This window comes from Protomyctophum parallelum (genome assembly GCF_964188405.1).
Source record: "Protomyctophum parallelum genome assembly, chromosome: 8".
Taxonomy (NCBI): Eukaryota; Metazoa; Chordata; class Actinopteri; order Myctophiformes; family Myctophidae; genus Protomyctophum; species Protomyctophum parallelum.
Window position 1 is genome coordinate 13265439 of NC_139703.1, and position 26674 is coordinate 13292112.

At 40.9% G+C, this 26674-nt stretch overlaps 2 protein-coding genes across 15 annotated transcripts in view; both read right to left on the minus strand.

Annotated features, from left to right (window-relative positions):
- Positions 1 to 73: 73 nt before the first annotated feature.
- Positions 74 to 7516, minus strand: tsen2 (TSEN2 tRNA splicing endonuclease subunit). Of its 3 annotated transcripts, none has more exons than XM_083770982.1 (12): positions 7268 to 7516; positions 6922 to 6988; positions 5648 to 5687; positions 4928 to 5206; positions 4442 to 4541; positions 4139 to 4204; positions 3574 to 3624; positions 3124 to 3262; positions 2896 to 2932; positions 1573 to 1681; positions 610 to 699; positions 74 to 376 (listed from the first exon to the last, which is right to left on the minus strand). In XM_083770982.1, exons 1-12 carry the CDS (start codon positions 7445 to 7447, stop codon positions 320 to 322), a joined length of 1215 nt encoding a protein of 404 aa, XP_083627108.1. In that variant the 5' UTR covers positions 7448 to 7516; the 3' UTR covers positions 74 to 319. The 3 variants fall into 3 exon arrangements, with proteins under 3 accessions (XP_083627108.1, XP_083627107.1, XP_083627109.1); XM_083770981.1 differs by having other exon boundaries at positions 4139 to 4207; XM_083770983.1 differs by lacking the exon at positions 4139 to 4204.
- A 5289-nt stretch (positions 7517 to 12805) lies between these two features.
- matn4 (matrilin 4) overlaps positions 12806 to 26674 on the minus strand; it is a 40375-nt gene continuing 26506 nt past the window's right edge. For 2 of the 12 annotated variants that reach the window (XM_083771959.1, XM_083771953.1), the window contains 17 exons: positions 26391 to 26513; positions 25923 to 26045; positions 25196 to 25318; positions 24823 to 24945; positions 23917 to 24039; positions 23043 to 23165; positions 22616 to 22738; positions 21927 to 22049; positions 20854 to 20976; positions 20433 to 20555; positions 19859 to 19981; positions 19216 to 19313; positions 18768 to 18899; positions 17801 to 17984; positions 17330 to 17482; positions 16736 to 16840; positions 12806 to 16000 (listed from right to left, as the gene is read on the minus strand). In XM_083771959.1, the coding sequence (XP_083628085.1) occupies positions 15942 to 16000; positions 16736 to 16840; positions 17330 to 17482; positions 17801 to 17984; positions 18768 to 18899; positions 19216 to 19313; positions 19859 to 19981; positions 20433 to 20555; positions 20854 to 20976; positions 21927 to 22049; positions 22616 to 22738; positions 23043 to 23165; positions 23917 to 24039; positions 24823 to 24945; positions 25196 to 25318; positions 25923 to 26045; positions 26391 to 26513 (2084 nt within the window). In that variant the 3' untranslated portion in view covers positions 12806 to 15941. The remainder of the gene's footprint in view (positions 16001 to 16735; positions 16841 to 17329; positions 17483 to 17800; positions 17985 to 18767; positions 18900 to 19215; positions 19314 to 19858; positions 19982 to 20432; positions 20556 to 20853; positions 20977 to 21926; positions 22050 to 22615; positions 22739 to 23042; positions 23166 to 23916; positions 24040 to 24822; positions 24946 to 25195; positions 25319 to 25922; positions 26046 to 26390; positions 26514 to 26674) is intronic. The other 10 variants (XM_083771954.1, XM_083771964.1, XM_083771960.1 and 7 more) reach the window with 9 other exon arrangements.

The window sequence follows — 26674 nt, forward strand, 5'->3', positions numbered from 1 at the left end:
ACAATGCAGCTACACTTGCTGGAATCTTACTTGTGAATAATAACTAAGGAGGTGATTCTTTGGAATTATTTCCCTTTAAATCATCTGTTACTGGTTTAATCACACGCACAATATCGTGTAAGGGGACAATTTGTTAATGTGAAATAAAAATGGAATGGAATGAAAACATCTTATATATTTTCTTATATATTTTCTTAACAATGGCTTTAACAGTCAAACTACAGCTGACCCTGGGTCAGCTGACACCACATTCAAACACTAAGTACTGTCTCACTGTTATCATCCAATCACAGCAGTCTTCTCATCAGCGGTCTGCCAATCAAATGTCCTCTTGTTCTCGTTCTCGAGAAGAAATCCACCGGCTCATAATAATGTCCTGAAGAGAGAGCGAGAGAGAGAGACAGAGACAGACACAGCATTACAGAGGCTGAGAGACAAGTAGAACCACAGTACTACTACAGTAGTATACTATATGTGTACTGTGTGTACTGTATGTCCTGTATGCTCCTATACGGTACATAAACAACATGTACTGTGCATGACGTGTGTGTGTGTGTGTGTGTGTGTGTGTGTGTGTGTGTGTGTGTGTGTGTGTGTGTGTGTGTGTACCTGAACAGTCAGTTTGTTCAGACAGAGAGGAGAATCGAGGTCAGATTCTGACAGGTCATCAGGGTGGATGATGTAGGACAGCAACAGCTCCTATAGAGAGTATGTTACTGGACTGTTACTACAATATGAGCACGCATTACTGTAATATTTACTAGACTGTTACTACAATATGAGCACACATTACTGCAATATTTACTAGACTGTTAATACAATATGAGCACGCATTACTGTAATATTTACTACTGTTACTACAATATGAGCACACATTACTGCAATATTTACTAGACTGTTAATACAATATGAGCATGCATTACTGTAATATTTACTACTGTTACTACAATATGAGCACACATTACTGCAATATTTACTAGACTGTTAATACAATATGAGCACGCATTACTGTAATATTTACTAGACTGTTACTACAATATGAGCACACATTACTGTAATATTTACTAGACTGTTACTACAATATGAGCACACATTACTGTAATATTTACTAGACTGTTACTACAATATGAGCACACATTACTTTAATATTTTCTAGACTGTTACTACAATATGAGCACACATTACTGCAATATTTCTACTACTACTATATTAGTGTTACTAGACTGTTACTAAAACATGAGCACGCATTACTGCAATATTTCTACTACTACAATATGATCACGCATTACTACTGTCCCCCACGACCCCCCCTCCCCTCAAAGTCGGTTTGGTACCGATAAAAACGCTCAAAGATATTGCGGCACAGCGTCGGGCCCCGCACACTGTCCCCTTTTTCACCCTGGGCCTGTTTGCATGCCTGTATAAGAGTACTACAGTATTCCTAGAGTATTGCTATTTGCAATAGGAGTACTACAGTATTTCTAGAGTATTGCTATGAGAGTACTACAGTATTACTAGAGTATTGCTATAGGAGTGTAGTGTACTAGTAAGTACTAGCAGGGTTTACAGTACCTTGGAGACGTTGGCGGTGATGCGGTTGAGAGCGGCTAGAGAACGCCAGCTGAAGGAGCGCAGTGTTGTGAACGCACCACAGCCCACACTCTGCAGCACTACAGAATAACTATAGAACACATAGAAACACATCAGTGTTGTGAACGCACCACAGCCCACACTCTGCAGCACTACAGAATAACTATAGAACACATAGAAACACATCAGTGTTGTGAACGCACCACAGCCCACACTCTGCAGCACTACAGAATAACTATAGAACACATAGAAACACATCAGTGTTGTGAACACACCACAGCCCACACTCTGCAGCACTACAGAATAACTATTCAGTATTTTAGCTGTGACGTGAGCGCCCCCTCCTGAGATACTTCCGGGTCCTACTTTTGTGTCGCTTTTGTGTCCCCATGGAGTTATACTGTGACGCTCCGTCGGACTAAATCTGAGACGAAAACAACCACGAAAGTCTCATTTTACCGCTTTCCTCGCAACAACAAAGCTGCGCTGCTCTCCAAAATCTGGCTGTGACAGGCCGTCTGTCCCTACATGGAATACTATCGCCATTTTATTTTATTGTGTCAACTAAATCCTCATTAATGCAAACTAGATTCAACATACTCAAGCCTGCACACATTCTAAATATCCCCCGAAATATTTTACCGAGCAAATGGACTGTTGCCACCTTCAATAATAATGATAATAATAGTCTTTATTGTCTCCACATCATATATTTTTGTTGTCATGGACACTTGTACAAAACATTAATAATTCTACTCGAGTTGGAAGCATTAAGACCCATTTTAACCCTCTATGGCTTCCTTTCTGAAAAATAACGTCAATTTAAAAAGATTCACACGTTTAGATATTCTATTTACAATGGGATGCGGACGGGAGCTGGTGCCACTTGGACCCGGACGTAACGTAGCACTACAAAATGACGTCGGACTTAAATACTGAATAGAACACATAGAAACACATCAGTGTTGTGAACGCACCACAGCTCACACTCTGCAGCACTACAGAATACTGTAACTATATAACACATAGAAACACATCAGTGTTGTGAACGCACCACAGCTCACACTCTGCAGCACTACAGAATACTGTAACTATAGAACACATAGAAACACATCAGTGTTGTGAACGCACCACAGCTCACATACTACAGAATTACTATACAACACATAGAAACAACAGTGGGTCGGGAGTCGGGACCCATAATGTGGGTCATGGACTAAAAGATTTTCAACAAATTCTAAATTTTACATAAATTAAAAACGAGTGGGTCTTCAAAATAATAATGTTTGTGTTTCCTGTCCCTACCTGGCATGATAGAATGGAGGGCCTTTCCTGTACAGCACTGCAACAGACACACACACACACACACACACACACACACACACACACACACACACACGCACACACACACACACACACACACACACACACACACAAGTTAGTCCATACCAATCCATTGCACGTTTGAGTATTGGAGGATATTACAGAGATAATACAGGTTCTATATGTCTGACAGACAGACTTGAAACGTACTGAGGTCAGAACCATATTTGAGTCCAGGTTTTGGAACCCAGCCTTTAGATCTGTAGTAATGATATGCTGTGTAGGACCACAGGAAGTTGCTCTGAATGGACCGGAAGCGTCTCCACAGCTGGACAACAGACTGCGCTTGCTACACAAACAAATACATAGGAGATCACAACACAACATATAAACACACCAAAGCATAGCATGCTATGCAGCTTTCCAATCCCGGGGACCCAAGGCTAGGACAGTATAGTTACGGCCACAGCTTTAAAACAATTCATACCATTAATCAAAACGAATCGTTGCTGTTTTTCGCAAATAAATTCCCTACTTGGACATACTATAGCATCACACAAACCTTTTTATTTTATTTGAATCCTGAAAAGTAACAGTTTTGGACGTAATGACAGAGACAAAATAACAGTTGATGGAGGAGTTGGTTGTTAGGTTGGTTACCTGGTCACAGAACACTGAGAGGCAGCCCAGCGCATACACCAAGAAAAACGCCTGGGCAAAAGAGACCACAGACATACAGTCAACGTGTGTGTGTGTGTGTGTGTGTGTGTGTGTAGGGCTGTCACGATTTTAACACATTTTACTAGACGATTAAATTATAATTGAGATTAATTTTTTTATTGTTTTTCTGTCGTTGCACATTATGAAGACAAATTTCATTTCTGTTTTGACTTTTAAGGCTTCGTAAACAAAAGGTGCAGGGAAGATATGACAAATAAATAACTTAATTGTTATTAATTGAATAACTTAATATAGTAGAAATAGCCGATCTACAAGCTCAAAACGCGGCATGTGTTGCGTTTTGCTACTTTTTGCTACTTACTACTAAATGTTTGAAAATATGTACAACATGGAAACGATAATGATGATCAAGACTATTATGTAAAATTATCGCGATTGTCTCAAATAATAATGTAATAATTGTCACGAGCCTGTGTGTGTGTGTGTGTGTGTGTGTGTGTGTGTGTGTGTGTGTGTGTGTACAGTATGTGTGTGCGTGTGTTACCTCCTCTAGAGTGAGTTGCAGATACTCTGTGATGGTGAATGGATTGACCTTCACCTGTCTGTTCCCCTCCTCACAACCAGGACACAAAACACAACACAACAAAAATAAACTTTATGTTTACCACAACTCATTATGGCATTAAAATGAGTAGTTCACCCAAAAAAAATACTATTTTCTATCAATTACACATCCTATGAAGCCTTGAATTTATGGAGATGTTTTAGTTTTTGTCGGATTCCTACGCCAGTAATTTGACAGACAGACAGACAGACAGACGTGTGCGTTGACACACGACAGACAGACCTGTTGATGTGTGTCATCAACAACCAGCAGGAGCTCGCAGCCCTCCCACTGTTCAGGATCAGAGTTCAGAGGTGAAAGGTTCTCTTCAGTGCACCCTGACCTGCAACATCAACAAGTCAATAATAATAATAATCCTAATAATTATAATTAAGTATATTGTATATATACGTGTATATATTGTATACCTGAACCTAATACTACTATGAAATGAAATGAAATGGTTCCCAAACGTTTTAGCTCAAGACCCAAAAGCAACGTTTCCCGGGAGGCAGGTCCCAAACTAGTGAAAATAGCAGATCTACAAGCTCACAACACGTCGCTTCGTTCCCAAAAAGCAGATCTACATGTACACTATATCATACTTTAGCGTAATCATCGCATGTGAGCTTATGGATCGGCTACCTTTAGCAAAGAAATTTGATGAAGTACACGACTCATATCTAGTTTATCAAGTCTAGAGGGTTTGGGTTTGAGTTAAAGTCTTACCGGCGAGGTCTTTTAGCCTTGACCTCCACAGGGTGTGAGTCATTCTCTGTACCCGACCACAGCCTCTTCTTCTGGGCACACACGCTGTCCAGCTCCCCCTCCTCAGACCCCACGGAGCTCTGAACATCACACACCTCTCCTCCTCCTTGTCCCGCCTCTTCCTGTTCATCCTCCATTTCCACTGGCTGAGACAGCCTGAGGAGGGTTTCATCGACAACATCCTTGTCCAATCCCTGAGCCAGCAGAGCTCTACGAGCTAGACTAACCAGCTGCTCATACCTGGATGACAGAGAAATAATTAACTTTAAATGACCATTGACCAATCAACATGTGCTGCTCGTTATTAGCTGAATCGTCACTGTCGGGTGGAAACCTCATATGTCCAAAACTCGTACTTTTCTAATTCAAGCAGATTGACAACTAAGCTAAAAAATGTGTGGCACTGTATTTCGAGCTTGTAGATCTGCTACTTTTGATGCTCTTGTGTGACACTGTAGTATGATAAAGTAGGCGTTAATTTACGAAAACACAAAAAGTTAAAATATGGAGATTCCACTATTAAAACCATCATAACTTGCAAAATTCTCAACTGATTTTCAAGAGGTTTGGTTTGTTACAAATATCACGTCCGAGCATAGACACTTGGGCCAATTAGGTGTCATGGTATTTAACTGGTCAAATAATTGGTCAATAAAACATGCTTTGTGATTGTCTACTAACTTGGATTGTGAGATGACCGGTAGACTACGCCCACAGAAGACTGGAAAACAACAAAACATTATTAAAGCAACTGCAAAACTATTGAAATGACACTATGTATACACGTACACATGATCACATACACTGCACCTGATAACAGCACAAAACGGATACACCCAAACAGAACACCACTTCTCCATAGAACTCAATGGATCTATTCTATTCGGTTTTGAATGTGTTCTCATTCTCTGTTGTACATACTACATATCCAACTCAATATTATTAGAAATATGGCACAATGTGGTGTTCAAAGGTTATAGATTAAAGTGCATGCTGAGTCATATGGCTTAACTATGCACATCTCTAGTTGGCCATATTGGTATGAGTACTGCAGTAGTAAAAGAGTAGGTCTAGAAGTAGTATAGTAGTAGTAGTAGTAGTAGTAGTAGTAATAGTAGTAGTAGTAGCCCTAGAACGGCTCTTGTTGTTACATACAGTATGTACAGTATTTCACATACAGAGCCATAGAACACCCTCCTTTATTTGTGGTAGACCGTTACCATGTGCGGCATGAATGTGATAAATGCTCCGTTTGTACTCACCCATTAAATTATTCCAAAGACGTGGAGTGAAAAATGGTCCTCTAGTTTTATATCCATGTGAAAGTTCTGGCACAAAACGCGTATTTAGTGAATTATCTCCACTTTTTCAAGAGATGCACACGGACGCCTTTCTCTCCGGCGAGGGGACGATTTAAGATACTTCCTGTTGTTTACCAAAGTCGTCATCACAAATTGACCAAGGAAACACAAAAGTTTGGGTCACACAATTGGCAGGTGGTGTGATTAATTACCCAGCACCTATCGCAAAGCACCTGCCAATTGTGTGACCCAAACTTTTGTGTTTCCTTGGTCAATTTGTGATGACGACTTTGGTAAACAACAGGAAGTATCTTAAATCGTCCCCTCGCCGGAGAGAAAGGCGTCCGTGTGCATCTCTTGAAAAAGTGGAGATAATTCACTAAATACGCGTTTTGTGCCAGAACTTTCACATGGATATAAAACTAGAGGACCATTTTTCACTCCACGTCTTTGGAATAATTTAATGGATGAGTACAAACAGAGCATTTATCACATTCATGCCGCACATGGTAACGGTCTACCACAAATAAAGGAGGGTGTTCTATGGCTCTGTATGTGAAATACTGTACATACTGTATGTAACAAAAAGAGCCGTTCTAGGGCTATAGTAGTAGCAGCAGGCAGCAGCCTAGTAGTAGTAGTAATAAACCTCACCCTCCCATTGGTTGGAGATGCTGTGATCTGGTCTGGCTCTGGATAGAATGCCTTTACCAAAATAACCCTAAACAATGAGCAAAAATAAAACACATTTGCCAGAGTAACCCTATTTAGACATATTACAAGGGAATCCAATCAAAAAGTATACATAACAAAAAGACACAATATTTGACAGACCTTTAGAGTATATATTAATATACCGGTAATACATAATAAATATATACTCTAAGTGACAGACAGACAGACAGACAGACATACATACAGACAGACAGACAGAAGTGCTCCACGCCTCCACTCATCCATCCTCCATGGCTCCATCCATGATCCATCCATACATACATACCTTCCCATATATGTCCAGTATGTGCGCTGGGTGTCGTATCAGTACAGTGTTGTTGACCAGCTCTCCCTGGTAAACAGTGTCCCTGTGCGGGCTGCTCTCCTCCTGACTCCCCGGCAGAGGGAATGGAGCTTCATACTCCTCATAGACCCTGCTCCTCCTCTGAGGAGCTGTAAACATCATGCTGTCATGAACATTCCATAATAAAGGTCCATGTGTTGTGGTTGATTCAAATTGTTTCACACTAGAAACGCATGTTAAAACAAAACAAGGGTGTAACTGCAATAGTCATCCGGCTGGAAACGTGAAAATATGTGAAAGTTCCGCCTGCGGCCAAGAGATGTCACTGAAGGAGCGCTAGTGTATTTACACCATAGAGTATACTCTAAGATTTACACTGACAGTTGTAATACAGGACCAAAATGGAAATGCTGCTATAGTTTTCATTCTCTGTCTGTCTGTCTGTCTGTCTGTCTGTCTGTCTGTCTGTCTGTCTGTCTGTCTGTCTGTCTGTCTGTCTGTCTGTCTGACTGTCTATCCGTTTGAGCACGGAATGTCAGTGACATCATGTTGTGACATCATCATTGTGATGAAAGGCACTGTCAACTTCACACGAGTGTGATTTTTTTTGTTATATAGGCCTATTACCGTTTTTGAGTAACTTTTCCAACACTTCCAGGGGCCTCGATCCTTCCCGGTGGGACGTTTCCACAGGTCTCCCTAAGGAGCCGCTCAGGACAGGACAGGACAGTACAGTACAGTACAGTACAGTACAGTACAGTACAGTACAGTACAGTAGCCTACAGTAATACAAATATATTTAATGTTACAGCTACATTTAGCCCTGCTAAACGTCGGTCATTCAGTCTGTACATTTTATGTCCTGCCCGGGACTGGAGCCTATTGAATGTTACATAATCAATCCGCCTATATGAATTGCGCCACTGAGTTACTATAGGCTACCTTTTTCAAGCCGCATATTAGACTCCAGAATACCCTTACAAATAAAGCTTTATATTGCTTTTCCCCAAAGGCAAACAAAAAAAGCCCCCAAAAAAAGAAGTAAAATCATCTTTCAGTTGGTCTTACCCAAGCAGAGGTTATGAAATACATGACAAAAATGAACGTTTATATCTGATGTCCCAGTAAGATTTATTTTGGCCTGGTCTGCATGTGTTAGTAGCCAAGACATACATGGCCACAGGTTAGCACTCTGGCTGGCTTCCTGTATGCACTTCATTATGAACTGTGCATGTGTGTGGACGGCATTAAATACTTACTGGACATGGAGAAAGCCAAGTAGGCAGGAGGTCAGAAAACATGCCACAGTACAGAGAAGAGGGCAGAGTAAAGGAGAGGTTGAGCAGTGAACAGACTAAAAGTTCAGATTGGCAGGACAGGACATGCAGGAGCTTCTGGCACAATTGATATGCCACAGACGAAAAACAGTCTAAGTCCACACTATTTATTTATCCATAATGTATAAATGATAGATAAGGGGTCAGGACAACGAGGCCTTTTCGTGGAGGGGTCAGAATGAAATTTGAACTTTGTTTTTCGTCTGTGGTACTCAATTGTTATTATTGTTTATTGCAATAAAACAATGCTCACACAATATTCATATTGTGAAGATTATTAATTTATCGTGAAATTGGCTGGGTTGGCTCTGCACTTATTTCCTTTGACACCAAATCTCTTTGCCAGAAATAGCAGATCAACAAGCTTTGAATCGCAGTGTTGGGTTGCGATGTGATTTGTGAGTTCGTAGATCTGGTCATTTTGACTAATGATCATCCTGGGTGCTGGGGTGCAATTGGTCAATTATTTTTGGCATTTTAAGAGTTTTAAGGCAGCTTATTTTGATTATGCACAATAATGTCATTAATCACAATTATCCCAGGTGTCCCAGGTCATGACACTCTCGTAAATAACTAAATACGTGAGCTTATAGGTCTGTCTGCTATTTGTGGTGAACAACACCATTGTAGAATGGAGCATGTATTAGGCATTAACAGTTGAATTGGCTCACATCTTTGGCCTTTTCAACTCGCAGTTCGGTCATCAGACATTTGGGTGCGTATCGTTAGTCCGACATCTAAAACCCTAATTGCACGCGGAAGCCACGGGTGCATAGTCTTAACGGCCACGTATGTCGGACTATTGGTACATGGGACTAACATTTGAGAAGTTGAACATTATGTTATGGCTGGGAACTGGGGTTACACAGCCCACCCTGGCAGATCCATTCGATATGTTTTGAAAGATTTGAGATTTAATTGTGCTGTTTTTATGGGGAGGCGTGAAATCATGTGAGTGCTAAGCAGGTTAGCTCATGTAATCCTATATGCTGGTCATCTAATGGCTATGCATAAAACACAGGGCTTATGCTTCTCTCAGTCTTTGGCCTATAGAACCGCTTGGGTTTTATCTCTTTACTCCATCGCATTCTTTTATACCGTCCTCCACGTTTTTTCCGTACTCAAACGTTTTCACGTCAAGCTCACTTTCATCTTTCATTTGTAGTTGAGTAATATTGAAGAAGAGTATTTATACTTTGACTCAATGCCTGGTACTTTGAGTACTTGTTGGTACCAGTAGCCACAAAGTCACAGCTGGTGGCTCTCCTTGCCAGCTTGTTCAGTTTGTCTCTTTGTGTTGACACTAACGTGAGGTTATGGAAGCACATACACATACAGTATTGACTGCACACAGCTCAAAAGTATGTAAATAATAATGCCATAATGTGCTTCATTTTGGTTTGGTATTAAAAGGCCATGAAGATTAGGGGTGATCTTGGCTTGTACAGTAGGCTATATAGACTGATATCTGACAACCACACAATAAATTAATTTCATTTTCAAACTCAATATTATATATTTGTAGTTATTCTGCCAATTTTAACTTTATTTAACCAGTAAAAACACATTGAGACTGCATCTCTTTTACAAGTGGGAACTGGCCAAGAGGCTGTGTCTGTGTCTGTGTTCAGGAGAAATGTGGGTCATTTGATTTCATTTACTCTCTCTCTCTCTCTCTCTCTCTCTCTCTCTCTCTCTCTCTCTCTCTCTCTCTCTCTCTCTCTCTCTCTCTCTCTCTCTCTCTCTCTCTCTCCTGTGCTGTTGCATCACTCAAATTCACTTTGTTGTAGTTACTTACTATATGTACAGTACGCCGTAATGAACAGAGAGAGAGAACTTGTTGCCTCTGTGTACTGGGGCTGCTTCACCATAACAACACACTGGAGGGACACCTTGACATTAATGAGTGCATTCAGGAAGAAGAGGAGCACCTATTCCATGGAGTTATGCACCAGCGGTAGTCTAAAGGTCTAGCACAGCTTGTTATTGCGTGTGTTAGTGTGTGTGTGTGTGTGTGTGTGTGTGTGTGTGTGTGTGTGTGTGTGTGTGTGTGTGTGTGTGTGTGTGTGTGTGTGTGTGTGTGTGTGTGCGTGCGTGCGTGTGTGCGTGTGTGCGTGTGTGTGTGTGTGTGTGTGTGTGTGTGTGTGTGTGTGTGTGTGTGTGTGTGTGTGTGTGTGTGTGTGTGTGTGTGTGTGTGTGTGTGTGTGCATGTGCATGTGTACATGTACGTGTGTGTGATGCATACCCAGAGCATCACAGGGATTTGGTAAATCTTCTGAGAGAGGATGTTTGAAGATCACGATCATTAAGAGATGTGTGTGTGAAAACAATACCGTTAATGAAGCTTAATTGAAACCTCAGAACAAAAACATATGAGCTCTTCTTGCATCAGTGAGAAAACAGTTCAATGTCATTAAGATGTGCTGTGTTTGACTACAACAGTTATGTTGCTATGATGATGCTCTTTAATACATTGGATCAATCTATTAAGAGTGTCTACCCATATGTTAACAGTAAAACATTGACATTCATTTATATCTCTGAGAGGGTTGTCAAACTTGTCAGTATGTATTGTGCTGGTTATTTTAAACACATCGTCAAAACCGTTGCTTTGATCAGCCTCTTCTGAATTGTCTCTGGAACAAGATGAAGGGCGCCAGTTAGGATCAGGGGTCACCAACATGTCCAGTTAGGATCAGGTGTCACCGACATGTCCTACAAAGGTCAGGGGTCACCAACATGTCCACACACGGACAAATGTGTCCGTGGCAAGGACTTGCTCTTGTCCGTGGCAAATTCTTGATATGTTTTCCTTTTTACACACCATTATAATGTTCTTATTTTGATCATAACACCCACTTACTGAATGTTAAGTCCCCAGGTTGTCTTATATTCTTTTTTATTTAGAAGTATGTATGACAATTATTTACTCTGACACTGTGTCAGTAAGTCACATTAGGAGTCTACTAGTACTAGTGGTTCTCAAATGTTTTATTTGCAAAGACCCCTTTAACTCTGAGTGTTCACATGGAACCAAATGGACCCCCTTTAACTGAGTGTTCACATGGAACCAAATGGACCCCCTTTAACTCTGAGTGTTCACATGGAACCAAATGGACCCATGTGGAATGTGTAATGTTGACAAAAATGTCCACCACAAGCCAACATGGCGATGACCCCTGGTTAGGATTAATATATTAATATTGGGCTTCCATTGGTTAAGGGCTAGGATGGATAAATGCAGAGGAAAATGTTCACATACTGTGTGTGAAATGTACAGCCACAAAAACATACCGCAGCAGAATGGGTTCCATATTATTATTGTGACCTTAGGTCGCTGTTTACTATGAAAACCTGCATATCCTTCAGTCAGTGCGTCATGTCACACCTCGTGTCACGCCTCCATATATGGTCACGCCTCGTGACATCACACCTTGAGACACATCCCGCCATCACGTATGGCTCTCTCCAAATATGAAGATCACGACACTGACCTGAGTGACCTCATCAAACCCTGGATAGCCATACATAGATTTGCACAAGTAGGCCTACTAGTGTGCAAGGCGTAAGTTGCCACCTCGACAGAGTGCATTTCTAGTTTCTTTCTTATTAGTGTGGTCACCCAAAGGGAAAACAGACTATAGTTATTGTCACACTTTATTATTTTCCTTTTTCCGGAGTAACCGACCTAACTTCCGCGGTGATTGGCCGAGCTTTGCATAATGTTTGTAATAGCTAATTGGCTGTTGTTGGTTACGTAACCAATCTATTTTTCTAGTTTTACAATCGTTTATAAAGACATGAATTCCCTTGCAGGGGCAGAAGACCAAACTAAAGCATTATAGAAATGTTCAAATTAGGGAGGGCCCTTGTAAGCGACTGCGGCAACAACACTTTGCAATTTTTCAAAATTGCGACTTCTCTAGTTATTGTTGTTATTAGTACTATGACTAAATAAACAACTACATTCATATTCGTAGTTCTGTTGTAGTTATCATTTCACATTTAGTAGTAGTTGGGAGGTATCCTGTCTAGCAGTGAAGTGATATTTGTTTTACAGCTGTAGTATTATTGTAAGCATCCATATTTAAAGCTTCAAATCCATTCAACACTTGAAGCTCTGTATGGAATCGAGAAACAGGAAATGTAATGTGTGTTTAAAAAAAATACTGGTACATCAACAAAGTATTTAAAAGTTTCACTCTTTATTGCCTTTTGTGTCGTGATACAGGGTGTCTTCAGAACAATACAAAAAAAGGTTATTAGAAAATATACAAAAAAGTACAGACAACCAAATACGATGGGGTATAAATCCATTACAGCCTTTGCCATACAAGTCTAAAACGAGACGACCAAATCACCAGGTGATTTTTACATACATTGCCTAGGGATACCGTTGTCTCTGTCTCTGTCACAGTGGTATAATACTGTAACTTACATCACACATTGTCCATGTGAGGCCAAGGGAACAGGTAGGCTACAATATACACACAGCAGCATTAGTTTGATGGGGGATGGCGTGGTAACACCGCTAATGCAGGCAGAACTCCCTTATATTTTATAGGGTAGGAAAGCAATGTTTTTTTGCAATGGCCTACATTGTAATATCTGATTGTTAAATTATGTACAAAGGTATTCAAATGTATACACTCTGAGTTACAAATGGACAAATTGATATTGAGGAATTGGCAGTGTAGTACTTGTACTAGAACCTATTCGAACTGAATAATTATTTTGTTCAGAAATGGTGACATCTCTGAGACTAATTATGAAAAAGCATATTGGTGGTTGTTGATCTAAAGTTTAGAAACAAACATTGAAGATCAGAGCAGATCTTCCACCATCCACTAACTTTAGTTGACTCCTCGCCAGACTTTCTTTGGCTCAGGAAGCCGAAAATAGTTCTTATTCAGAGCATGCTGCTGCGTTTACAGAACTGGACCATTATTGATTATTGACTGTTTGATAGTATATGGAGCATGAGTGTCTGTAAAAAAAGGAGAAAAAAAGGAAAAAAATCCCTCCCACAGCAAAATCGAGAGTGGTAATTTGACAGTGTAAATGGACCCAGCACTCCATATTTTACTGTGCAGTCTTGACTCACAAAGGCAACTCACTTGTTTTAAACCAGCAATAATGTTTTTCTCCAGAACAGCATTTGTGCCACAGTATCGCCTTTCTCCTCGGCACATTGTGTAAACAGATGCCCAAATCACAATGTGAGTCATACTTAGTTACGCGATACTGTAATCAAACTTAGTATGATATAGCCAGTGGTAGGAGTACTTGAGTAAATGTACTTAGTTACTTTTAGTACTGTATACAGTAGGCACTTTCTACCAATGGATATAGCTCTTGACTGAACTGGGTTTAAAGTCCATGCTACATCTTGCACCATACATGCCACTCTGAAATTAATTTAGGAAATGCAGACAGAACATGTGTAGCACTGGTTTGACTTGACTGGTTTTAGGTTCATGGAGTTGTGATATCTTGATCTAAATATTGTATTAAATATTTTGTATCCATGAATATGGTTGGGGTAATTGGTATATAGTGATAGCTGGAAAATGCCTTTTGGATATCGTTTAGTTAGTGTACACCCTCTAGGCTAAAGTAAACTAAAGGCACAGTAGAGCTAATTTCTTCTTTGATGTTTACTTTTTGATGTTTATTTGGCTCAATATGTATGATACATTATGTGTGATTATTACATTAACTTACTGACTAGTCCACTAAACATTTGGAACTATTCCATTGGCTTACTGCCTATTTCACTAACTATTTGGAACTATTGCATTGACTTACTGTCTATTTCACTAAACATTTGGAACTAGCCTATGGCTATGACGAATGTCAGGGTTTGGATTTGACCCTGAAGAATTCCATATCGGGAGTGGTAATAATAACACTTAATTTTAGCTCTATTTAGTTCTCCTCCACTCTCCTCTCCTCTCCTTTTATTCCTCTGTTATAACTACTGCTGGTATAAAACTCCATCATAAATACATCATATTTAACAAACCGTACAAAACAGATCAAGTATAAATAGGGCACAAAGACAAGTGGACAAACTGTGTAGCCTACTGTATGTGTTTAATACTGTGACTAGAGATACTGATATTTTCACTGTATTCAATTCAATGATCAAATGTACTGTACAATGTAACCTACAGGCCTGGAATCCTGTATATCTGCACACACACAGTGCTGTGTGCTTTGGACATCACTGATGAAAGAAATACCATCACATTATGCTACAGCAGTGGTTCTCAAAGTGGGAACCCCCAGGGATCCTTGAGGGCTTTCCTGGGGGTCCCTAGCTAAAGGATTGATCATTAGGAACCAAATGGACTTGATTCATACAAAATTGATACAGGTCTGTAACTCTGACAGTGTTACAAGAGTAACACTCTCAGAGTTATGGGGTTATGGGGCACATGGCCATAATGAGTAGCAAAGTGGGGGTCCTTGAAATTAAAAAAGAAAAAAGAAAAGTTTGAGAACCACTGTGCTATGGGTATATAACATAATTATGTAATTTAATTTGTTGATAATCTACTGTAGGTTTAATTCTGCAAAAGAAAACAAAAAAACAAAAACACGCATCATGGACAATGCCCTCCAATGTGTGGTGAGATTGTATAGCTAAGATTTCTTTGAGCCTGGTAGTATAGCTTTTATCCTTCTTGGACTCATTTCCGAGAGCGTTCATAGACACCAGTGTTTTTTGAGGGGCACTAGCCCCTCCTATACACAGGTTTAATGTTTGTCTTTAGTTCAATGTTTGTTTTGTAAACGCATTGACAATGAAGGGAAAATGTACGTCATAATGTGTCATTTACAGTACGTCATATTGTCTCTTTATTGTTAATGGCGTATGTTTGTGTTTGCACCGTTTGTTTTACATCACCATTACGTCACCTTAGAGTAGACGTTAGACGTTACTATATTAGCGCCCCTCACTTCACACTGTGATAGTTGTAATACAAATCCCTTGAGCCATTAGGTATGTGATACTAATATTTGTGGAGAAAATGAAGGTTCAATGGTTATTAATTTATGCTGAATGACAATATTTGACAGCTCAGGTAAAATATGGTACAAAGACATGCTGAAGAATGCTATGGACGCTTTGGGAAACGAGTCTATGATCTACGTGCACATTTATTGAATCTTTGGCTCCGTCCTGCGGAAATGCAGTCAAAGGAAGTCACCCTCCTCTTCCTCACCCACTTCCTCTTCCTTCTCCAGCCTCCCTGCATTTCCACTTCCTCGTCCACATGTGTCACTTCCTGTTCAGTCACCGTGGCGACAGCTCACTTCCTGGAGAGCAGCTGGTTCTCCAGGGTTTCCAAGCGAGTTGTCATGGCACCCAGTGCATCGAGGGTTAAAGACAAACACACAGACCAAGAGTAATAACAATAGAAAACCTTAATTACTAGTTACGGTACTTTGTAGATTTTGATTATTATTACAACACATACATTAACGACTTCAGTGGAAGTTTTACTTGTAACAGAGTGTTTCTACATTGCAGTATTGATACAATTTGAGTACTTTTTACATCACTGTACTGTACTGTACTGTGTGCACTGTGCACACACACGCGCGCGCATGTGCGTGCGCACGTAGGCCGACATTCATGTACACACATGCACACTCACGTGTGTTTCTACTTTCTAAACACCCTGAGCAGACAAGGGAGCATTTTGTCCTGACCAGTGGTGAATGTATAAGAGAGAGAGAGAGAGAGAGAGAGAGAGTGAGTGGAAAAGTGGAAAAAAGACTGGACTATTGCAAGTAACGGTGATAAAATAGCCTAGTGGCTGCTGAAGTAGTGCTAAATCTGGGTTGAAATGCCTCAGCTAGCACCCCTCACCACGCTGATGAAGCAAATTAAATCTCCTCTTATCTGATTATCTGAGCTGCACAAAGCGAGGTAAACTATTGCAATGACTATGTCTGTCTGCGTCCACCAGAGGGTACTAAAAGCACAGCTCTTACTATGCACATCTATGTTGATTTTTCTGGGAAGAGAGCCCTCATTTTAAAAAGTTGCTGGTTTTAGGAGGTTGTGTGCAGGACTGTAGGACACATCATGAAAGGATATATTTCTGTGTAAGCTGCTCCAGAGTGCTCATGGTGGCCTGCTGGAACTCCACAAGACTCTCACAGGCACATGGATCCTTCACCTCAATCTCTCCCTGACTTTCGGCTGCAGAGGGAAGAGTGGACGAAGAAAAAGGGGAGTTAGAGAGAGAGAGTGGTGTACGTAGGTAACGATGAGCCATTAACACAGTGATCTTCCATTCTGCTAAAGTTGCCGTACAAAGTAACAGACAAAAGATACACTAATTGAATTATTGATAATTTATGACAGTATGCCAAATATGATCAGGGCCGAATCAAAAAGGCCAAAAGCCTTCGCGGCCCACCCATCTGATGCCTGCCATGTTAAGTGGTGGGTCGGATGTCTGCGTGCATTTCCAGAGCATGTTATCATCAATCAATCATTTATCAATTAGATTATCAATGGATCGGATCAGCGGCCTACTATGAAACCGGTACTGTTCTGGGTTCAATCCTCTGCTCAGTCCTGCCCCTCAATATCCCAGAAATGCAAAGACATTGGTGACATTAAACTGAGCAACCCCCACAAAATGTCCCTGTGCCACACCCGCGGAGCCCCGCTGGTGTGACGTACCTGGGCAGACATTGAACTTGAGGTTCTCAGCAATGGTGTTGATGGCAGAGAAGTCAGTGGTGTAGTAGAAATGCTTCTCCACAGGCTCAGAGGCGATTTCACGAAGCTCGTCCTCCACAGCCTTCCCTACGCCCACGGCATACATGATGATGCCTGTATAGAAACCCAAAGACATGTTATTGTCGTTCCCAAGCCTATGAGCTCGAGACACAGAAGAGAAATGTGACGTCTCCCTGAGAAGTATTTTTCCCCTCTAATTGTTTTTGGGGAATTATTTTGAAAAAGTTTGGAATATGTTTTTAACTTGAGATTTATTTTAATAATAATTAAACATTTAGTGGATATTTTACTCGAGACCCACAGAAAATGTGCCGCGACCTACAAATGGATCCCGACCCACTGTTTGGGAAACAGTGGTCTAAAAAAGACAGAAACATCAGTGAAGGAGAGACATTTGTCTGCATATCTCACCAGCTTCCTTGACCTTCTTGGCATACTCTGTGATGTCGTCCTGGGAGCGACCGTCCGTGAAGACCAGCCCGATGCGGGGGACGTTGCGGTCTGCGGGGCGGGCTCCCTCAGACTCTCTGAAGCTGTTCTCCAACGTGTGCTTCAGGGCCAGGCCTGTCATGGTTCCCTTCTCCATGTAGTCCACCTAGCGTGGTTGGAGTCATACATGAAAATTAGTATTTCTCAAGCTATGGGATCTAATCTTCAACTAATCTGCATACTGTTTTATAGTGGGTATTGAAATGAGTATCAATGTTAAAGGAGAATTTCGGACTAGAAGGCTTTCTAGTCCGAAATTCTCCTTTAACAAAAAAAGCTCACAACATATCTTGGATGTAATGAGTTGTGAACTTGAAGATTGGCTATTTTTGTACCATTTAAGTATAAATAAATGAACAGGATTTGATTGAACTTCATCAATCAACGAATCAAACATTATCCTGAGTAATCTTTCCGTCTTTGAGCACAGCTGTCCTGTGCTCTCATTGGCTGTAATATGGACCTTCTCGGGGTGCCGTCGCAACCCCGTTCATACCGGCGTATGATGTCCAGTCGGCGAGAAAGTAAAATATCAAACCTGCTAGATATTCAGAAATGCTCGGGAAGGCATCGGCGAGCACTTGTATCTGCGATGGATCTTCTCTCAGAGCCTTTCACACACAGCGAGCAAAACCTCTGTGACCAGTGTGTAGGGGCCATTACCCACTTTTGATGTCCCCAGAGCACTTGCACATTCCCCAAATGTATTTGAGTTTCTAGTGTTCCCAATAAATCTGTGCAAATAGTATTTACCATAACACTTCTACTGTGACATTTGTGGACACACAATAGTTAGTTAGCCAATAGCCAAAGTTACAAATAGGTAAATAAGTGTACAAAAAAGGGGAAAAAAGAAGAGTAACTAAATATTAATAATGTATGCTTTTACCTTCATAACAGCAGCTTTGATCTCGTCAGCTGTGTGGTACATGTTCAGAGGAAACTCTGTTCTTACTCGGCTAGAGTACTGGACCAAACCCACTCTGGTACCATGAAGGGACACATCCAATGAATCCACAACCTGCAGAGGAGAGGAGTCATCTGATCCTTATGCTGTACATGGGGCTGCTTCAAATTTGGTTTGGTCGGTTTATTTCATTTTTACCCTTTTTTCCTTCCAAAAACCTCCCCACACACTTCACCACTGCTGTTGTGGTCCTACTGGCTCACCTGCCAGTGAGGAGCCCCCACGAAAAGGACATATTACCTCACGTCCTACTCCTGCCATGGCATCTAACACCCCCCCACTGACAGGTATCTAATCCAATATGCGACACGTTATATGATGTGAAATATATCACTTATATCAGTGTAGATATGACCAAAGAAATTCCTACCTGGTTGACAAACTTTTTGACCAATTCAAAGTTCTGCGGACGGACACTCTTGGATCCGTCAATCACCAGCACCAGGTCAATGTTGGCTGACCTGCAAGCTTGGGGAGAGGAACAGATGAGTTTAGTAGTTAATTTATTTTGGTCAATTTTGTAGTAACATATGTTTAAAATGTCATAGATAATACAAAACATCGAATTGAGAAAATAACCACACAGAAAATAGCGGAATTGCAGCTCAGTAGTTCTGAGCTTGTAGATTGGTTTATATACTGTAGTTTTTTAATAGTTTGCAGAAATAAGCACAGGAAAGTACGGTTCAATACAAGGTCCGCTAAGAGGATTTAAAACCCAAGAAAGCCTATGGCTTGTTTCCATTGGGGTCCTTCATATTCATTTCATCAGAACATTTAAGGCATCATATAAACGGTTAGAAAGGAAAATTATTATACAGTAAAGGGGGCGGGGATTGACTTTTTTCCTCTGGCCAGTTTCGAATTGCAGCCACCCATTAGTGCATTTCAACTGATTTTGCTGGGGACCCCTTGGAACCGCACGGGGGTCCCCGGACACTTTGACAACCACAGTGTTACAGTGCCTGACTCAGACAGCGATATATATAATATACAGTATAGATTGTACGTACTTCCACAACGCTTTCCATCGTCTTGCAGCAGTTGACCCTCGGGGCAGATACAGGAATAGGATCCTGGGGTGCTTACACACAGGTGCTCACAGCCATGCTCCACTGTGTTACACAGGTCCAGATCTGCACACAGTGCACACATACACACATAAGCACATACTCATACAAAGGAGTTAAATAGGGGAGTGGGTAATGTAACCGCCATATGTGTTTTTGTTTTGTTACTATGATATACTGTAGGGAAGAAATTGGTTTACACCGTGTTGAAGACCACTGGTTATAGACACATCCAACATTAGTTTTTTTACTATTTGAAAACACCTAGTTCATGCACACCATAGACAGTATAGAACAATATGCCTGCTGAAGCTTAAATGAGAATTACACTCTTGGTATAATCTCCTCAGTCTAACTCCATATGTGCTGTATTATGTGCTGTAACATTTTACATCATAAAATGTACCCTTTAAGGTTAGTTAAAGGAAAAGATACTGTAGATGAATACAAAGAAATTGTACAGAGACTGAGGAGATGCAAAGAAAAACGTCTTCTGTTCTGAGTGTAATTTACTGACTTGTGCAGGTCTTCTTGTCTTTGTTGAGTTTGAATCCTTGGTTGCAGTCGCAGGTGAAGACGCCCGGAGCGGCGATACAGATTTGTTCACAGTCATGCTTGCCCTCAGCGCACAGGTCAATGGCTGAACAACACACACACACACACACACACACACACACACACACACACACACACACACACACCACATAATAGCAGTCAATATGAGCGCATGCTTGGCTTTACTTGTGTATGTTGTGTGTGAATATATGTATGTTGACAGCCTGGTTACATATTTGCAAACTGTATTTGTTTGTACAGTACGTGTGTAGCTGTGTGTGCATGTGAAGCCATTATTAAAATAATAATAACGATACATGATGTGTGTCTGTGTGTCTGCCTGTCTGTGTGTTTGTGTGTGTGTGTGTGTCGGTCTGACTGACGTGTGCAGCTCTTCTTGTCGTCGTTGAGTGTGTATCCTTCATTGCAGTCGCAGGTGAAGACTCCAGGTTCGGGGAGACAGATATGTTGACAGTCATGCTTACCCTCAGCACACAGGTCTATGGCTAAACAACACAAACACACACACACACACACATGCACTGGTTAATACCTGTACATCTACATGTTTGTGTGTACAGTATGCATACTGTACCAGTGTATGCACAATATGTAAGTCTTTTTGCACCACGATTTCCCATGTAATTTATTTTATCATGTTCCTTTTATGCATGTGAATGTACAGGACCATACCGATGGTACGTGTGGCATGTTAAGCCTGAGATATACAATACTGTATGCCATTACTGCTGAAGGATTTCTTTATTTAATCAGATTTAATCCGACCATAGTACCTTTTATTAGCCTTTATTCTGTTTCGTTTCAGTGAGTTTACAGAGTCATTTTGCTCATTTTAGTGTAGTTTTTATTGTTTAAATGCATAGTAAAACAATGTTACAGTGAAAGTTACATAATATGCTTATATTATGAAGTTGTTTAGTTTGAGTTTAGCTTTTATTTGTTTCAGTAATAGTTATAGTATTTATGTATTTATTTTATGTATTCATTTGTTTGTTCAAATGTTAAAACGTTCGTTCGTTCATTCATGTGAAATACAAACACAACATCCCACTCTCAATAAACATATTTTTAGTTAGTTTTGTAAGTGTACAATATTGTTTATTTTAATTTTAGAGTCTAGTTTACCATTTCTAGTTTTAGGCTTTAGTTTAGTTTTTGTTAACTACAGTATAATCTTAAATACTTAATTTTGACTCTGCTGTTATGTCTGGTTATTGGTATATTTATTAGTGTTTAATGCCTTTGATATAATACTTTTGATTATAATCACGTTATTGTTGTTTGAATTCATTTCAAAAGCACAGATTGATCTGGAAATAATCCCTGGAGATTAACCGCACACTGAGGTTCAGTCTTGCAGGTCTTGACTCAATTATTCCCCTAAGTGCAGTAACGTTTTATTAACTTGGGAGCAAATGTAAACGGCCCAACTAACGTGTGCAGGTCTTGTTATCTTCGTTGAGAGTGTATCCTTGATTGCAGTCGCAGGTGAAGATGCCCGGCTCGGGTAGACAGATTTGTGCACAGTCATGTTTGCCCTCAGCACACAGGTCTATGGCTAAACAACACACGCAACACACACACGTCAATACAGGCAAGTCCCAAGTCAACACAGGCAAGTCCCACAAGTCCCACGTTAAGAAAGACTGACAAGTCCCAAGTCAAGTTGAAGTCCTAAACTTTTAGTTTCAAGTCCCAAATAAGTCCTAGCTTGTTGAAGGTAATAAGTAACTTGAAAAGTCAAGAGAGGGCTCAAGTCAAGTCAAGTCGAGTAGTTGGCGTTGAAATCCAAGTAGTCTTTTGATTTGATCAAGTAACAGTCATCAGATTTGTGACTCGAGTCGAGTTTCAAGTCCACACCTCGCACAATTCATGGTACACTGGTCATTACTGATGGTCATTTTCCAAAGTATGCAGTAGGCTTAGATTTTCCAGGAAACCATTGGATCCCATTCATTTCCGTAGACTTGAAACTTGCTTGAGACAGGTACTGTAATCCAACACGCAGATCAAAGGTCATGTAATCGTTGTTTGTCCATTTCAAAAGCACATATTGAACTGAAAATAATCCCTGGAGAAATTAAGTGCGGTAACGTTCTGATGACTTTGGAGAAAATGACTAACGTGTGCAGGTCTTGTTGTCTTCGTTGAGAGTGTATCCTTCGTTGCAGTCGCAGGTGAAGACGCCCGGCTCGGGGAGACAGATTTGTGCACAGTCATGTTTGCCCTCAGCACACAAGTCTATGGCTGAACAACACACACAACAGCAGTCATTATGAGCGTGTCTTTGATTGCACTCATGTGTATATGCGGCGCAATAGCACATTGCATAAAGTCTCCTTTATGCAATCCAGAAAAGACAGAGAATACATACAAGTGTGTGTGTGTGTGTGTGTGTGTGTGTGTGTGTGTGTGTGTGTGTGTGTGTGTGTGTGTGTGTGTGTGTGTGTGTGTGTGTATGTGTGTGTGTGTGTGTGTGTGTGTGTGTGTGTGTGTGCGCGCGTGTTTGAGTGTGAGTTTGTGTGTGTTCTTGTGTGGTGGCCCAACTAACGTGTGCAGGTCTTGCTGTCTTCATTGAGAGTGTATCCTTCATTGCAGTCGCAGGTGAAGACACCCGGCTCGGGGAGACAGATTTGTTGACAGTCATGCTTCCCCTCCGCACACAGGTCTATGGCTAAACAACACACACATACAGTACACACACAGGTTAATACTGCTGATAACGTCCTGTTTGTCTGTGTGTACAAACATTGCCATATGCACACCTGTAATCGGTGTAATCCTTTTGTTTCAAGTCCCAAATAAGATGGACTGCCCATAATTCAGACATCCCGTTGGTCCGATCTACGATGTGGCCGGTTAAGACTGAGGTTAGGGTCCGACCTACGTAGCCGGTTAAGACTGAGGTTAGGGTTAGTGTTAGTAATAAGAAGAGAGGCCTCAAGTCAAGTCAAGTGTTGGCGTTGAAGACCAAGTTGAGCATTTTTTAGTAGCCTAAGTCTAAAGTTATAAAATTATAGTGACGTGTCCAAGTCGAGTCTCGAGTCCAAGTCTCATGTGTTTAGCTTGTCTATAATTGTACACATAACATTGCTGCTGGCCATTTTCCAATGCAGTAGTTTGATTTTCCAGGAAACCATTGTTTTTCCATTTATTTCAGTGCCATTTGTAAATCAACTTGCAAAGACTTGATCTTGACACTTGCAAAGACTTGATCTTGAAACTTGCTTGAGACAGATAATCCAACACGCAGATCTTTACGTTATCGTTGCTTGAATGCATTTCCAAAGATTGAGCTGAAAATAATCTTTCTACTAAAATGCATAACTTAATAACCATGGTATAGTGAACATTGGCCCAATTCATCACCTAAAGAGCTGTAATGTTTTAATGACTTTGGAGAAAATGTAAATGGCCCAACTAACGTGTGCAGGTCTTGCTGTCGTTGTTGAGAGTGTATCCTTCATTGCAGTCGCAGGTGAAGACGCCCGGCTCGGGGAGACAGATTTGTTGACAGTCATGCTTCCCCTCAGCACACAGGTCTATGGCTAAACAACAGACACACACACACATACAGGTTAATACTGCTGATAACGTCCTGTTTGTGTCTGTGTGTACAAACATTGCCATATGCACATGTGTAAGTAAGTGTGTTTTACAGAGCTGGGACGAAGTCACTGTTTTGCAAGTCCCACGTCAAGTCTCAAGTCAAGACTGATAAGTCCCAAGTAAAGTCCAAGTTCAAAAGTCCGAAATAAGTCAGCTTGATGGAAGCTATCAAGTGACTGATAAAGACTTGACATTGCATGTCAAGAAGAGAGGCCTCAAGTCAAGTAAAGAGTCATTGGCATTGAAGACCAAGTCGAGTATTTAAAAAACATTCATCAAGTAGCCTAAGTCTGAAGTCATGTGCTTCCAAGTCGAGTCTCAAGTCCAAGTCTCGAGTCCACATCTCTGATGTTTAGCTTGTCTATCATTGTACACTTGACATTGCTGCTGGCCATTTCCCAAAGTATGCAGTAGGTAGTTTTTCCAGGAAACCATTGTATTCCATTTATTTCAGTCCCATTTTGAAATCATCTTGCAAAGACTTGATCTTGAAACTTGCAAAGACTTGATCTTGAAACTTGCAAAGACTTGATCTTGAAACTTGCTTGAGACAGATAACCCAACACGCAGAACTTGACTGTGCAGTTACTTTTGCTTATAATCAGGCTATCGTTGTTTGAATGCATTTCCAAAGATTGAGCTGAAAATAATCCCTGGAGAAAAGACTTTCTATATTAAAATTCCGTCGTTTGTTTGGAGAAAATGTAAACGGCCCGACTAACGTGTGCAGGTCTTGCTGTCGTTGTTGAGAGTGTATCCTTGGTTGCAGCCGCAGGTGAAAACGCCCGGCTCGGGGAGACAGATTTGTTGACAGTCATGCTTCCCCTCAGCACACAGGTCTATGGCTAAACAACACACACACACACAGGTTAATACTGCTGATAACATCCTGTCTGTTTGTATACGCATATCTTCATACAGTATGCACACCAGTGTAAGTAAGAATGTTTAGCCTGGCCTGGGCCCTGGAGAAAAGAATTTCTACGAAAATGCATAACTTAATAACCATGGTATAGTGAACGTTGGTCCAACTCATCACCTAAAGAGCTGTAATGTTTTAATGACTTTGGAGAAAATGTAAACGGTCCAACTAACGTGTGCAGGTCTTGCTGTCGTTGTTGAGAGTGTATCCTTGGTTGCAGTCGCAGGTGAAGACGCCCGGCTCGGGGAGACAGATTTGTTGACAGTCATGCTTCCCCTCAGCACACAGGTCTATGGCTAAACAACAGACACACACACACACATACATACAGGTTAATACTGCTGATAACGTCCTGTTTGTCTGTGTCAAGTCAAGAAGAGAGGCCTCAAGTCGAGAAGACCCTATGGAGCTTAAGATTTAAAGCAAGAGTCATTGGCATTGAAAACCAAGTCAAGTATTTTCTTTTTAAATTTCATCAAGTAGCCTAAGTCTGAAGTCATACATTTCTTTACTCGATTCCAAGTCGAGTCTCGAGTCCATATCTCTGATGTTTAGCTTGTCTATCATTGTACACTTGACATTGCTGCTGGCCATTTCCAAAGTATGCAGTAGGTTGATTTTCAAGGAAACCATTGTTTTCCATTTATTTCAGTGCCATTTGGAAATCATCTTGCAAAGACTTGATCTTGAAACTTGCAAAGACTTGATCTTGAAACTTGCTTGAGACACATCATCCAACACTCAGAACTTGACTGTGCAGTTACTTTTGCTTATAATCAAGTTATCGTTGTTTGAATGCATTTCCAAAGATTGAGCTGAAAATAATCCCTGGAGAAAATACTTTCTACAAAAAATCAGAACCGTCGTTTCTTTGGAGAAAATGTAAACAGCCCGACTAACGTGTGCAGGTCTTGCTGTCGTTGTTGAGAGTGTATCCTTCATTGCAGTCGCAGGTGAAGACGCCCGGCTCGGGGAGACAGATTTGTGCACAGTCATGCTTCCCCTCCGCACACAGGTCTATGGCTAAACAACACACACATACACACATACACACACATTAATACTGCTTATAACGTCCTTTCTGTGTAAGAAAGTATGTTTAGCCTGACTACCATTCACGGTACACAATTGACAGTGCTGCTGGTCATTTTCCAAAGTTTGCAGTAGTTAGTCAGATTTTCCAGGAAACCGGAGGAATTGTTTTCCATTCATTTCAGTACAGTTTGAAAATCAACGTCTTTTTACGAATGAAATTCATAATGTATTAACTGTGCACTGAGGTTTAGTTAACATTGACTCAGTAATTCACCTAAAGTGCGTTAACGTTTTAATGACTTTGGAGACAATGTAAACGACGAGAAGACTAACGTGTGCAGGTCTTCTTGTCTTCGTTGAGAGTGTATCCTTCATTGCAGTCGCAGGTGAAGACGCCCGGCTCGGGGAGACAGATTTGTGCACAGTCATGCTTCCCCTCAGCACACAGGTCTATGGCTAAACAACACACACACATAGGTTAATACTACTAACAATGTCATATACAGTACACTGTGTCTGTGTGGTAAATGGTAAATTTATATAGCGCCTTTATCCAAGGCACTTTACATAGATTGTGCATTACATTCACCCATTCACACGTGTGTGTGTGTGTGTGT